Source organism: Microtus ochrogaster, linkage group LG5 (assembly GCF_000317375.1).
Source record: "Microtus ochrogaster isolate Prairie Vole_2 linkage group LG5, MicOch1.0, whole genome shotgun sequence".
NCBI lineage: Eukaryota > Metazoa > Chordata > Mammalia > Rodentia > Cricetidae > Microtus > Microtus ochrogaster.
The window spans coordinates 14,452,901-14,467,995 of NC_022031.1; the positions used below are offsets into that span (position 1 = coordinate 14,452,901).

At 41.6% G+C, this 15,095-nt stretch overlaps 1 protein-coding gene across 3 annotated transcripts in view; it reads left to right on the forward strand.

Moving 5' to 3' along the window:
* Ncoa2 (nuclear receptor coactivator 2) overlaps positions 1–15,095 on the forward strand; it is a 222,814-nt gene that overhangs the window by 192,109 nt on the left and 15,610 nt on the right. For 2 of the 3 annotated variants that reach the window (XM_005361880.3, XM_026786560.1), the window contains 4 exons: positions 3,373–3,583; positions 5,020–5,226; positions 7,930–8,145; positions 10,334–10,463. In XM_005361880.3, coding sequence (XP_005361937.1) covers positions 3,373–3,583; positions 5,020–5,226; positions 7,930–8,145; positions 10,334–10,463 — 764 coding nt within the window. The remainder of the gene's footprint in view (positions 1–3,372; positions 3,584–5,019; positions 5,227–7,929; positions 8,146–10,333; positions 10,464–15,095) is intronic. The other variant, XM_013351868.2, reaches the window with a different exon arrangement.

Below are 15,095 nucleotides of genomic sequence, written 5' to 3' on the forward strand. Positions count from 1 at the left end.
ACACACACACACACACACACACACACACACACACACACACACACAGGAATTATATTTTCCTTAATGGAATCTAGCCCCTTGCTCACTCACCTTCTTGCTACTCTCTCCCAAACACCCTCTAAAGTACATCTTCACAGGGCCATTTCAACGTCAAAAACAGCAACGAGAAAAGTTACCACAGGAAGTCTGTTTCACCTAAATTTAGATCAGTTAGCATGAGAGAGGAAAAAAAAAGTGATTCTCTCACCTCAGCTCTCCTTCCTTGTTCCCTAAGGAGGAGATCTCCTGCCACCTGCTGTCCAGGTTCCTTAGATTTTCAATTCAGAGATATAGAATTAAGTAAGCAAAAACAGATAGGAAACCTGGATTGACTGTCTCATTTTGACTCGGAAGAAAAAAATAACTGTGTGTCTTTAATGTATTACTAGCTTTTTAAAGTCAGGAAGTACTTTGGTGGCGCGTATTATTATAACTAAAATAGCATTTAAAAATAGGGTGGAGCATTTAAACAAGATGTTTCTACACCATTTCATAGCAAACAGGAAACAGAAACATTTGCAGTGTATTTACTGCCGTAAGTCGTGTGTTATTTACACAGTGGAGTGTGGCTGGCATTCAGCCTACCAACTCTTTCACTCCTGTGTTCTCCTGCTGCTCTGCTTGACTCCATTAGGAAGGCAAACCACATTTTAAACTGGGAGTGCCCGGGAGTTACCCTCCAGATACAGTAGAATTCCTTCACAGTTCTCTGCTGAGCAAATACTATAATAACTGTATTTTTTATTTAAAATAGTTTCAAGAAGTACTTTGTAATTAATGGGCATGCCGTATCATTAACTCATGTGGTCCTTTATTTCCTTTAGAGAACGAGTTGAGTTGACACAAAAATCATAAAAACAGAAAATTGAAAACTTAAGGAAATCAAGTCTATTTTTCATTTTGTAGAACTTTCATAAAATCTTTCTGCCTCACTTTCTGCCAGAAATAGTTGAAACTAAGTACTCAAATTGATGAGGCTAATTTGAGCATTCAGATAGATGCCTAACTGAAACTTTGAAGTGTCTCCAAGCATTTTTAAGGAAGGCATTGATCTCTTTGTCTTACAAAGAAAATGTTCCTAACACAGTTGGTAGGGTCTGAAAGACCTTCTGTGGGATAGAAACTACAAAACTATAGGTTTTCTCTCAGAAGCATCAAGTTACCACATTTCAGCGCTTCTAAAACTTACATGAATAATGAAGAAAGTGCTAAAATCAATCTGCCCAAAGGGTATGGATACGCTGTGATCTATCTCTTTTAAGAATATTTAAAATAAGCTTACAGCCAGGCACAGTGGTGTGCTTCTGTAATCCCAACACTGGGACAGGAGGATTGTAAATTCAGGGTCAATGTCACGTCAGGCGGGGGGCATAAGAACTGATAAACAAATCAGTGTTGAATGCATATTGCAAAACTGACAAGGAGTAAAGCCGTGTCTCTAAGTTGATGTGCAGCTTGAGATGTTAGCCTGGATGAATTCAGACAGTGTCCAGAGGTGTGAGTCTACAGAACCACGAGGAAAAACCCTACAGAGCTCTCAGAGGTGTTGTTTCTCAAGTTAGAGCTGTGCTGTTAACGTCCCCCTCTTCCTCCTTTCCTATGTTGGAAATTGACCCCAAGCCTCTCGGACAAGCTTTACCACTGAGCTGCATGTACACTCACATAGATACTTGAACTCAGAAATCAAAGCTTGAAAGCTGGTTTAACTTTAATACATATCTTTTTAGAAATAAGGGGTGGGTAGCTCAACTTAGTTATAAGTTATTTGAGCTAGGCATTTCCCACATATCTATAATCCCAGCACTTAGAAGGTAGAAGATGGAAGGTCAAGAATTAAAAGCCAGCGGGGCGGTGGTGGCGCACACCTTTAATCCCAGCACTCGGGAGGCAGAGGTAGGCGGATCTCTGGGAGTTCGAGACCAGCCTGGTCTACAGAGCTAGTTCCAGGACAGGCTCCAAAGCCACAGAGAAACCCTGTCTTGAAAAACCAAAAAAAAAAAAAAAAAAAAAAGGAATTAAAAGCCAGACTTTCATACAGAGGGAGTTGAAGACCAAACTGGGCTATATGAGACCCTGTCTCATTTTTTTTTTAAATAAATTGATTTTAGTTATTCAGATATATCTTAATATATGGATATAATATTATGTGTCTGTGTTGTTAAACTACATGTATTTACGTTTATATGTACTTAGCATATTACACAGAAATAGTTTACAAAAAAACCATGGGTAGGCATGGTGGCGCATGCCTTTAATCCCAGCATTAAGGAAGCAGAAGCAGGCAGCCTGGTCTATAGAGAATTCTAGGACAGACAGAACTGCACAGAGCAGCGGAAAACACAGGCTTACATTATAATTCATAACAGTAGCAAAATTACAATCAGGTTTTAGAAACAAAATGAGTTTATGCTGAGAACAGCGGTGGCGCACACCTTTAACCTCAGCACTCTGATCTCTGTGAGGTCAAGACCCTTGGGGTCTGCAGGACAGCCAAGGCTATTACACAGAGAAACCCTGTCACTAGAAGTCTCTATAGGCTAGACATGAAACATATGCCTCAGGAGGCAGAACACAACACTGCAAGTTCAAGTCCAGCCTTGATAATAAGTTTATTTTGTTTAAGGCAGTTTATAATTTAGTTTGTCTGGAAGGAAAGAAGGCGAAAAAGGAAAAATAGGAGGTTAGATCTAGCTAAAATAAAGTAGATCAAGTTAATAAGTGCTGTGTTTGGTCAGCATCTGCTTCTGTATATCTTGTAACCTAAGCTGGTTAATGAGAAAACCACTGTCCTTCAAAACATAAAATAAAAGCAAACAAAAATCGAAATTCAAATTGAAAAGCAAGACCTAGTTCCTGAGTCCTTTAAGCGTATTTTACAGCACCCCCAAGGAAATAGTCATCGTTCATTAGACCGTATTTTCACCAGCTTTATTGTTACCTTCGGAAAACGTAACCACCAAACCTAGATCCAAACTGTAAGTCACAGTCCAACTCTAGGAAATTGGAGATATACCTACTCATAATTAATGGGGTGGTTTGTATAAAATACAGGGAATATATAAACTGTCGGTAAGTCACAAGGTGGGAAACAGTTTTCTTTCGGGTTCTGGTTTCTAGATGAGGGAGTCAGGGCTCAGAGATTGGATTACAGCACTTGGTGGATTGAGTTATGAAAGATGGTTGATTCATTGTTAGGCATGACATTTGCTCATGCCTGCTTTTTTTCACCTGGCGGGGTCCCTTTTGATGGTTAGGTCTGTGGCTGCCCATGGTGGGGGTGAGATCCCTCTTGCAGCATGGGCCTGGATGTACACTTCTGTTTGTTAACTGCAGCCTGGCAGCGAGCTGGACAACCTGGAAGAGATTTTGGATGATTTGCAAAATAGTCAATTACCACAGCTTTTCCCAGACACAAGGCCAGGAGCCCCTGCTGGGTCAGTTGACAAGCAAGCCATCATCAATGACCTCATGCAACTCACCGCGGACAGCAGTCCCGTTGCACCTGTTGGAGCCCAGAAAGCAGCGCTGCGAATGTCACAGAGCAGTGAGTATGCGCTGTTACCGGCTTTGCTGAAAAATTTCCCATTTATTATTAAAGTCTGCCTCAGTTTAGTTACTTGGAGGTTTTTTGTGATAAAACAGCACCATCTACTGTCTTGGTCTGTCAGTGCTCAGAAGGATTCTGGTCCTCCTGAGATTTCTTTGCCCACTGCAATAGGAAGGAAGATTCAAGCCAGGCATGGTACTGCATGCATGACAGTAATCCCAGGCATGCAGCTAAGATAGGAGGAGGATGAGTTCAGGGCCAACCTGAGCTACCTAGTGAGACCTGGTCTCAAAAAAGAAATTAGATTATTTTTAAAATTTATTTATTTTTTATAGGCTTTTAAATTTTTTTTAAATTTATTATGTATCTAATATTCTGTCTGTGTGTATGAAGAGGGCAGTAGCAGACCTCATTACAGATGGTTGGGAACCACCATGTGGTTGCTGGGAATTTAACTCGGGACCTTCGGAAGAGCAGGCAATGCTCTTAACCGCTGAGCCATCTCTCCAGCCTTATTTTTAAATTTAATTGATCAGAAAAGGCTGCTCACAAATCAAATGCCTTGCTCTGCCATTTAGGAATCTTATTTTAAATTTGTTTGAGCTAAGTAAAAAATGCTATTCGCTCTGATCACTTAGACAGCAAACTTGATCCTGGCTGAAGTTTTTAGTTTTGTGGAGAGAACAGTTTTTCTATAGCACACCCATGTTTACAGAAAGACAACCTCTTCAGTGCTGGTAAACACAGTGACTATTCCCACCTCAGATAAATGAGCTGGTACCTAGCACTGTTCTCAAGAAAACAGAGAATGGCTGTCTTTAGAGACTAAATCCTTTCTTGCAAGGTTCCTGGCCGTTCTGGAAAAGGGAAAGGAAAGATGAATTTTTGTTTAACCAGGGCAATCACAAAGCTAAAGAACTGAGAGAGTAAGGAAGGAAACACAAGATACTTCTCATTAACCCAAAGAGCTAGCAAAGAGCACGTGAGGCCTCACAGCTCCTCCTCTCTTTAGAGATCTCAATGGGACTGACTTAGTGAATGGCCAGGTAACTGACCCCAGGAAGGCAGGACTGAGCATGGCACGTAATGTCCATTCCCAGCCTTAGTTTTTCTGGATGTTTTATTTCTACCATAGACTACAAAGTCCCCGCCTCTTAATGGTGCTATTGTAGTCTGTTTATAAAGTTAAAAGAAAACGAAGTACTTGATATTACCTAATAAGTCTATTTATTTAGAGTTAGAGCAGAGACCTGTTGATGATCACATATGCTGCATATGTGTTCTGTATGTGACTTGTCTTTCATGTGGGTAGTTGGTCCCTGGTACGCATCTTTGTCATTTTACAGGTGACAGTTTCCCTAAACGCTACTATTGGTAATATTCTTTTTCATTGTCCTTTATTAACCTTCAATTTTCATTTGTTTTCTCCTTAGCTTTTAATAACCCACGACCAGGGCAACTGGGCAGGTTATTGCCAAACCAGAACTTACCACTTGACATCACATTGCAAAGCCCAACTGGTGCTGGACCTTTCCCACCAATCAGAAACAATAGCCCCTACTCAGTGATACCTCAGCCAGGAATGATGGGTAATCAAGGGATGCTAGGAAGCCAAGGAAACTTAGGGAACAATAGCACAGGTAAGGGCTCAACTGGTGCTTATTGGTGGGTTGTGTAACTTAACGGTGTGTTCATGCACATCAGAGTACTACAACTTCCCTTGGACGTGTTGTCAGCTATCTGTCAAGCTGGAAACCCTACAGAGTCCCAGAGTCCCTGAGTGTGGCCTGTGGGAAGCCACTCCAGCAAGATGACCAGGTCATCCTTCAACTGCTGCTCTGAGGTTTCTGAGCATCAGTCTTGTCCAGACTTCCTTCACTTCCATCCCAGCTGTTGGTCTGAACACGGAAGGGTAAATGAAAGGGCATATGTAAAATAGCTGGATATCCGCAAAAATGTATTGATGTATTTGGAATATTTCAGAATGGAAGTTTAAATCCACCAGTCTTCCACAATTCTAGGTCCTGTTTCCACCCAGGAAAAAAAATGAGTTAAAAATGCAGGTCTTTTTGCCTAACTTTTTGCCTTTTCGTTGTAGTCTTAATATGCAGGAGGCTAAGGCTGAAGGGTGACTTGAGCCATAGATTTTTATGTGTTCTGCTTTTGTTTTATTGGCTTTTGTCTTCTGGTTTTCATAGCTTCAGGCCAGGACAAGATTAAATGAGCACATTGGTTTGAGACCACAGCACAACCCCTATGAAAACTATGACTTTTAAGTAGTGATGGGCCTGGCCCAGCCTAGCAAAAACCTCCAGCCCTGATTCAGGGAGGCTTCCTGGAGGTTTAAGAACTTGCCTGTGATCTAGCTGGACCTTGACCTGCTGTAGTTTTCCAATGTCCACACATTCTCCAGGCACATTTCCTAGGTGGTCCCTGCTTCTGCTGCGGTTGCCATAGAAGTCAGGCCTGAACTCACAGCACCTGGGGCCTTGGAACAGTGTTTGTTAAACATCTAGAAGGATGCTGGCTACCCTCATGAAGAGCTACTCGTAATTTATAGCTTTCTTCCTTTGTCTCAATGACGTATTAGAGACTTGGGCATAGAAATAAGGAGATATTATAAAAAGAACTTACAGTTGTGGGTGTTTTAGTTCTTTCTTTTTTTAGCTAAGTCTGTAATCCCTGTACATTAATTACCATTTTAGTTAACTGAAGATCAGAGTGTATTTGCTATCACTGAGGTAGAATCAGGGGAAACATGAGTTGTACTCTGTCACTTTATTCAGTCAGCAAGTATTGACTGCTTACGATGTGCCGCACACTGACTGCCTCACTAAATTAGATTCACAAAATAGTGTTTTCATAAAAACCATATTCACTTTGTCACTCTTAAATACTGATTTATATAAATATTGTTGAGAAGAGTGGCTGATGACTCACTAGGGTAGCTCCCTACAAAGGATGTTCTGCGTTGTTGGAGGAGTCTTATGTAGGAGGACCCTAGGACTGCAAAGATGGATGGGCTTACCTAAACTGGGTGTTCGGACCTATTGGTGCCCAGGCTGTAAAGATCACATGGTGGGCTCCCTCTGCTTCTTAAACCAAATGCCCAAAGGAATAACATCCATTCTCATTGCACTAATATTTTTGAGTTATAGATAATTTCACCTTCCTGCTGTCTATAATCTTATTATGCTATTTACATAGTAGATAATTTTGAAAAACAAACTATGTTTTCTCCCATAGTATCTTTTTTGCAGATTAAAAATAATATAAAATGTTTTATGTGTGTTAATCCTGTCGCAGTTTTTAACTCTGATTGCTCTTCATTCTCCACCACGCCAGCACATCCTTGTTTCATGTGAAGAAGGACCCATGTTCTGTGCATATGTTAATTATACCAAATTTGTAGTTGCTTGACCCAAATAAAGTAATTGGAAGGAAGATATATATGCACTATCTTTATATTCCCTGTGTCAAATATTTCAAAGTAAAGAGATATCATTTCTGAGTCTACCCCATCAGCAAATCTTAGCCTGTTCTTGGCTGTTGCCAACATCCAGGGCATAGACACTAATAGAACAAACCCTAAATCCTGCATGGTGATGCTGAGTGCTCATTGTTCCATGTGATCAAATGTGCAGTGTAAAGGGCTCTCTCACACCTGTCCTCACCATTCTGCATCTGCACAGTCAGGAGTGCAGTGGTCCAGGAGCCTGGAATCCCTCAGCCTCCAGGACTTTGTCAGAATGGTCTTCAGAATTTACCAAGGGCAGTCTCTAAGTACTAGGTTCCTTAAGTTTTACCCAATGCCTGTGGTGTGACAGCCTAGCTTAATGGTCGCACAGTGAACATGCCTGCATTTCCAGTTTGCGAGCTCTGATAAACTGAAAGGAATGTGAAGATGTTTAAATCATCCCTAGGCTCTGCAGGATGTTCTCTGGTCAGGGTTGATAATTTTGGAATTGATTGTCAGTTCTTCCCTTGTCCTCGCCTCGCCTCCTTTTTGGAAAGCAAGGCTCTGACGTGTGTGTCAGCTAATGTGATTCACTTCCTGAGGAAGGAAGGTGGGGTTACCCACTTGCCGCAGCACCTGCTCTCAGTACATATGGGAAGAGTGTTAACTGCTCTTCTGAACCATAGCAGATTTGTGTCATGAAAACTGTGGTAATTGCCATTTCTTACGTCTTAGCCAAGGGCCCACATCTGTCCCAGGGAGGGAGTTGCTGTTGGGCGACAGCAGTTTACTGTCATGGTTTGAGTCTTAGGTAGGTAGGTCTGGTATTTGTTCATGTGCTGTTTTCAATGTCTGCATCTCTCAGTTTCCTCTGCCTTGCATGCAGGAATGATTGGCAGTAGCACTTCTCGGCCCGCCATGCCTTCTGGGGAATGGGCACCACAGAGTACAGCTGTGAGAGTCACTTGTGCTGCTACTACTGGTGCCATGAACCGGCCAATCCAAGGAGGCATGATTCGGAACCCAACAGCCAGCATCCCCATGCGAGCCAACAGCCAGCCTGGCCAAAGACAGATGCTTCAGTCTCAGGTCATGAACATAGGTAAGGCAGTGCAGCACTCTCTGGTCTCTGAGTGTCAGCTCATGGGTCCTTCCAGACTGGCGTCTGGCTTGTATTGTAGGTGATCCTCTGATGTGAAGCTGTCCTGAATGGGATTTTGCTAGAACCTTGTAGAATCATAAAGTAATTGCAAAATTTTAATTTGGAGGCAAAATCATTAGAATATCACATGAATGCTGTACACATGCATACATAAGCGTCCATATGATAGCTTAAAGGTAGAGACAGTTGATGCAGCTGTAATGTCGAACTCTATACACAGTCATCCTGGTCCTCCAAGGCCCTCTAGCCAGGCCGTGAAGTCAGACTCTTTCCCAGGCCTCACCGATGACACGGCCTCTTATAGAGCATCACACAGCACTTTAGGATCTCTAGGATTCTGTTGGAGACAGTTCACATTATTACAGTGAATTTGTGCGTATTTGTCTAGGATATCCTGGTCACCTAAGGCTAAAGGCCTGAAAGGGAGTGGGAAGTAACTCCTCGCGACAAGGTTTTCCTTTCATACAGGTGGAAATGTGCCAGTATTGATGCAGTAGATGGTTGTACAACTGAACACACTGATACCTACTGGGTGGTACACTTGAAACTTATCTCAGGAAAACTGTTACATTAAAATACTAATGTGCACACCTGTAATCCCAACACTTGGCTTGTGGTGGCAGGAGGATCAGAAGTTCACCATTCTCAGCAACATAGAGAGGTCTACTTTGAGGTCTGCTTGAGCTAAAGGAGACCCCATTTCAAAGAGAAAAAAAAAAGATCAGTGGTCAGAAAACTCCTACTTGGCATTATTATTTTTAACCACAGGCACAGGACCTTCCTCTGATATTGTGTATTAGCTCCATTCTGAAAAGCCTGTGTTTGTAAACGTTTGGCAGATATTGCACAGGAAGTACTAACATTCACAAGAAAGTGCAGAATTGTACTGACGAGTAACAGGCTTCTCATCAGAACTCTGACATCAGGTTTCCTCCATAGGTATTGCATTGCTGTGTGTATTTTGATTCAATATTTCTGAGAGTGGCGTTCATAATTACATTTCTACATGTGTACTCAAAGTAGTAAGTGATTCCCAAACTTAAGTTTGTGTCATTTGAAAATGCTAAATATGAAAATGTTAAATATAAACCCAGATTTCTATGAAAAATTAAAGAGACAATTTTATGATGTTTATGAAAGTCACAATAATGGATCTTGTATGTAGAAATTTTTGTTTGTTTTCCGAGACATAATTTTTCTGTGTAGCTCTGGCTGTCCTGGAACTCTCTCTGTAGACCAGACTGGTCTTGAACTCACAGGGATCCACCTACCTTTGGCTCCTGAGAACTAGGATTAAATGTGTGTACTTGGTATATATAGAAATTTAATTTATTTGCATTCCTCGCTGAAGGGCATCTCATTTTTGAAACCTTCCAATATGTCTCTGTAAGGCTTAGCATGCAGCTGAATTTCTCTAGTTGTGAATAAGTTCAACAAAGCCATCAATTCAGCCCAACAAAAAAATTGTCTGTTGTAGTAGAGGTCATTGGTACACAGTGACGTGTAAGGTCATGCTGTTTTAGAGCCACAGAAGGAAGTGTGTCTGAGTGTGCGCCCTGAAGTACGACTAGTGACAGCTCGGGTGCACATGGGCTAGGCCAGTGCTTCTGTTCTCCAGTACCTTGCAGGGTGTCTGTAAGGCCTGGCCCAGGTCCTCTTCACTCCTGTCTTCTGCAGGCACCCAGTGGAGTCTGGCAGAAGTCCTGCACTGTAGGATTCAGTGTGGAAGTGAGTTGGAAATTGTGTATAAGCTGTTGCACAAATGTTAAACCATGGCATGAAAACATAATTACATTAATATATACTTACTGATTTTGTGATATTTTAAAAATGAGTTAGTGTTTTCTGTATGTACCATACAAACAAAAGCTTTAAGAGAATGGGGATCCCTGCTATTACTGCTGATGTGGACATGCCCTAAGGTAGGAGGCATTAACCTTATTTATTGGTTTCATTTGTATGTCACACCAGAACTGTATGGTCTGATTTTCACTGTTACTGCTTCTGCCTTCTCATTTTCCATAACCAGCAATTTTATTTGCTATTATACAATAAAAGTGTGTGCTTTCTCAATCATAAGATAGAAGATTTTAGGTTTTCTTTTTTCTTTCTCCTGCCTCTTTTTTAGGGCCTTCGGAGTTAGAAATGAACATGGGAGGACCTCAGTATAATCAACAGCAAGCTCCTCCAAATCAAACTGCCCCATGGCCTGAGAGCATCTTGCCTATAGACCAGGCATCTTTTGCCAGCCAGAACAGGTGAGTCTGAATACCAGGAGCATTGGGAGGAGCATTAGCTTATGGCTCTTGGGCTCTGTTGGTTGTTTCCAGACCTGCATAGGAATTCCCTCTGAATAGACGGTGCTTACCAAGTTGTTATTTCTTCAGACCAAGTCATTCACTAGGCAGGAAAAGGAAGATACAAACATCAACATGACTGGGCATGCCTTTACACAACTGACAACTTACTTGGGGGGGAAATGATGTGTTTGTGCTAAATGTAATTGGCAGTGGGGCCTTGAGAGAAATAACCTTGTTTCGGTAGCTCATCCAACAAGGCTGACAAAGTTTCAGAGTCTTAGAAAAACTCAAAGGGGCAGAATAGCCCAGTGTGCATGGCAGAGCAGCACCCTGCCGGCTCGGGTTGCAGGTATGTGTAGGGTAACAGGAAATGATCTCATTTTGTGTTGTGTATTTTACCACAATTAACAAAAAGATAGGGGCACCTCCCTCCCTCCCAGGATCTAGCTAGAAAGTGTGGTCCTCACCCCTTATTTTTGCAAAGATAGAGACTATTACAGAAAACCACAACCAAGTACAGTGCAGCTGTGGAGCCAGGCCCAGTGGATACATCTTCAAAACAACTCCCACTCAGAAGGCTCCGGGGACATTGTGAAAGGGGACAGAAAGATTCTGAGAGCCAGAGGATCAGGAGTTTGCTGTGAGGGTGAGTCTCCTGATAGTATCAGAAGATGTGTCCATAAAGTCTTGCCAGCACAACTGCCTAAGCATGAGCTGGACAAGGACATTCCAAAATGAGTGGGAGAAAGACCACTAGGCCTCAAGACCACAGAACTGTAGGCAACTGAGGAATGCTGATCAGGAAAAATAGTCTTCTCCAGGGAAGAGCACACCAGCTAGTATCCAATACATATGTATGTATGAAAGCTTGTATACATACAAGTAACATGATACAGACTAGGCAGCTTATATTTAGGAATATATGTACATGTAACAATTAATAAAAGAAGAAGCTATGAATTTGAAATGGCAAGGAAGATGTGTGGGAGGGTTTGAAAGGAGAAGTGAGATAATTAAAATAGGAGCTAGTAAGCTAACAAACACAGTTGCTAAAGTGCTTGTTACATGAGCATGAAGACCTGAATCCAGAGTCCAGAACTCATTTAAAAAGCCAATTGTAGCACGCATTTGTAATCCCTGCACTGGGGAGGCAGAGACAGGAGGGTCCATGGGGCCCAAGGGCCAGCTAGTCTAGCTTAGTCTGTGAGACCTTGTCTCAGAAAATAAGGAAGGATACCTGACGTTGACCTCTGGCATCCACGTCTGTCTCTGTCTCTGTCTCTCTTTCTTTCTCTCTCTCTCACACACACGCACTCACTCACTCACTCTATTCCTAGCACGCAGAGGCAGAGGCAGGCAGATCTTTGAGTTCTAGGCCAGCCTGAACTACAGAGCAAATTCCAGTACAGCCAAGGCTACACAGAGAAACCCTGTCTTCAAAGAACAACAACAAAAAACAAAAATAAAGACAAAAACAAAACTTGCAGTCCTTCTGCCTGGGCCTCCCAAGTGCGGGGATCACAGATGTATGCCCCCATGCTAGGCTTTATAATAAACTGTCTTGAACAGTTCTAGAAGACTTTAACCACCTTATGTTTATGTACCTTGCTTCTCTGTCTTCTCAATTCTTTGTAGGATTCTGACAATGTATGTCAGACCTCTTTATTTCATTCATATATTATTGTTTTGTTTTTTAAAATTTGTGTGTGCGCCTCCATGAGTTTACACGTACCACGTGCCTGCAAAGCCCTTGAGCTTCCATGGGTCACCTGATGCGGGTGCTGGGACTGAGTGCTGGTCTCCTGCCATTCTGCCGTCTCTCCTGCTTCTCTTTTCTCTCTCTTTTTTTTAAACTTTTTTTTTAAATAAATGTGTTTGTGTGTGCATGCAGGTGCATGTGTGTACATGAATACATGTGGAGGTAGAGAACAACTTTTGGAAGTCAGGCACTGTGGGTTTCTGGGGACCAAACTGAGATTGTAAAGCTTGGCAGCAAAACTTTTTTTACATGCTGAGCCATATTGAAGTCTCTATTTTGCATATTTCTCTTCATTTTTCCTGTGTTTTAGATAGTCTCACTATGTAGCCCTAATATTTCTTAATTCATGTAGTTTTCATAATTTGATTTTCATATATACTATTCAGTATAATTTACTTTTATATTATCTTGTATATTATCTTTAGCTATATTAAATATTTTTCATTCTTAACAGTTGCTTGCCTAGTCATTTTTTATAGACACTCGCAGCTTGCTTGTTTTTTTATGATTCCATCCTTGTGCCTTCATAGTTATTTTCTAAATTTCTTGATCCAGTGCTTCCAGCACACTAACATACAGGTTTATGGGCAGTCTAAGTCCAAATATTGAATTTTCACCCATAGTTGCCTGTTTCCCTGAATTTTTGTTGTCTTTTGTTTTAATTTTTGCATATTTGCCACATTTTAGTTTATTGTAATTAGGAAAATTATGCAAATGGAAGTCACTGTGACATCCATACACGGCTATGTCATTCCCTGATCATTTCTCCCCACCCTTCTGAACTTCCTGCTTCCCTTGGTCCTTCCAGTGTTTGCACACTCTTTCCTCGGTCAATGGGATACCTGCGTTCTAAGCTGAGGGTGCTTCCCTAGAGAGGCTCACACTGGTCTCCTGGACAGTGCACACTGTTTTATTGGGTGGCTTTGAGGTCGCCTACCTCGGTCTCTCTATCTCTCTATCTCTGATTGTATATTGTTCCTGAGAATCCTTGCTGTCCTGGTTACTGTAGGCAAAGAGCATCATATAGCCACAGTGACACTACAGGTAATGACTTTTCAGGGCCCTTCTGAGCTTTGACCCTTATGCCATGGTGGCCCCAGTGAATGGGATTATTTGGGGTGGTAACCCAACTGTTTCAAGGGAAATGTTTACAGAATACAAATGAATGATAATTAAACAGTAGTGTCTCATAGTTTTTGCGTGAAATCAAAGATCAGTTTTTATGGTGATTATTATTAAATTCAGATTTTTATTGTTAAACATACATGAGTTCTACAGCCAGAGACAAAGAATTCTAGGCACCCAGCACTGCCCACACTGCTGTTGCTGCTGTGACTCTCCTAACAATGGTCAAGCAGAATGCTGCACCTCTTCTAAAGCTATTTCAGCTTTATGAACCATTTATCTCACTTATTTTAGATAATCCAGTTTAGAAAAAGTGAATGACCAGCCTTATAAGGTAGTAAAAATATTTTCATAAAAATTCAAAAATGAGAGACAATAGAGTTTGTATCTTTGTCTCTTTTGAAATGGAGACAAATCAGTGCTCATTAATTTTAAACCCCCTTTGCGAGCATTTCAGTTAATATTCAGATCTTTGTTTTCGAGGCATACTATCTGACTGTGTGCCACAGGCTGGCCTCAAGGTGACTGTGTATTTCAGAATGACCCTGAATTAGGCGACAGCCTCCTATCTAATCTCCCAAGTGCTGGAATTACAAGCATGATGATCAGTTAATATTTAGGAGTATGTTCTTTATATTTTCATTACTACATTTATTTATTGGGAGTGAAACCGCATGCATGTGAAGATGAGTTTTCCTTCCACCAGGTGGGTCCTGGGGAATGACCTCAGTCCCTCAGGTTTGTGGCGGGAGTTTTTTACCCGCTAAGTCTTCTACACAGACCATTGCATGTTTATTTATTCATGCATTTCAAAAGCATAAACATTAAAGCTACTCATCTATAGCACATTTTGCAAATCTGTTTATTATTTATAGGTAAACTTTTTATGTTCTGGCTCAACCCCAACATATACATTCATTTGTTTTCTTCATTCATTAGATATACATATATATATCTATATGTTCACAGTCAGAAGTTGTAGGGCCCAAGTGTGGTGGCACATTTCTGCACTCTCAGCACTGGGGGGGCGGGCGGCCAAGAACAGTCATTACCCACCACCCCTCACAGATGGTGTGCAGTAGTAACAAACAAACTAGAAGATATCACCCAACACCTAGGTATACGTTAAAACCAGAGTGGTACTTGTGGTTTTGGGGACTGACCCTGCAGCTTCTCATGTGAGTATGTGCCCTGCTAGACTTCCAGCGCAAAGTCTTGTCTCAAAAACCAGGTTTGATTTTTGCATTTGTAAAGCTGTTTTCTGTTTTCTCTGTGTACGCTGCCTGTGTTTCCAAGGGAACTATAAAAACTTGTGTTGTGCCCCTGAGCTAGGACATGCAGACTGCATAGTCTGTCGTGTTAGATTTCACATTGCCCTGACCTTCATTCGTGGAGGAATGTTTTGCAGTACAGCTTCTGAAGTGCAGAAACAGACAGCTGTTAATACAGCTGGACGAGATTGGCCTAGTTAGGGTTGTCATTGCTTAGATGACACATTGTGACCAAAAGCAAGTTGGGGAGAAAGGAGTTTGTTTGGCTTACAGTTCCATATTGCTGTTTATCATCAAAGGAAATCAGGACAGGAACTCACACAGGGCAGGATCCTGAAGGCAGGCGCTGATGTGAATTCCTTGGATGGGTGCTGTTTACTGTCTTGCTCTCTGTGGTTTGTTCCTCTTGCTTTTTTTTTTTTTTTTTTTTTTTTT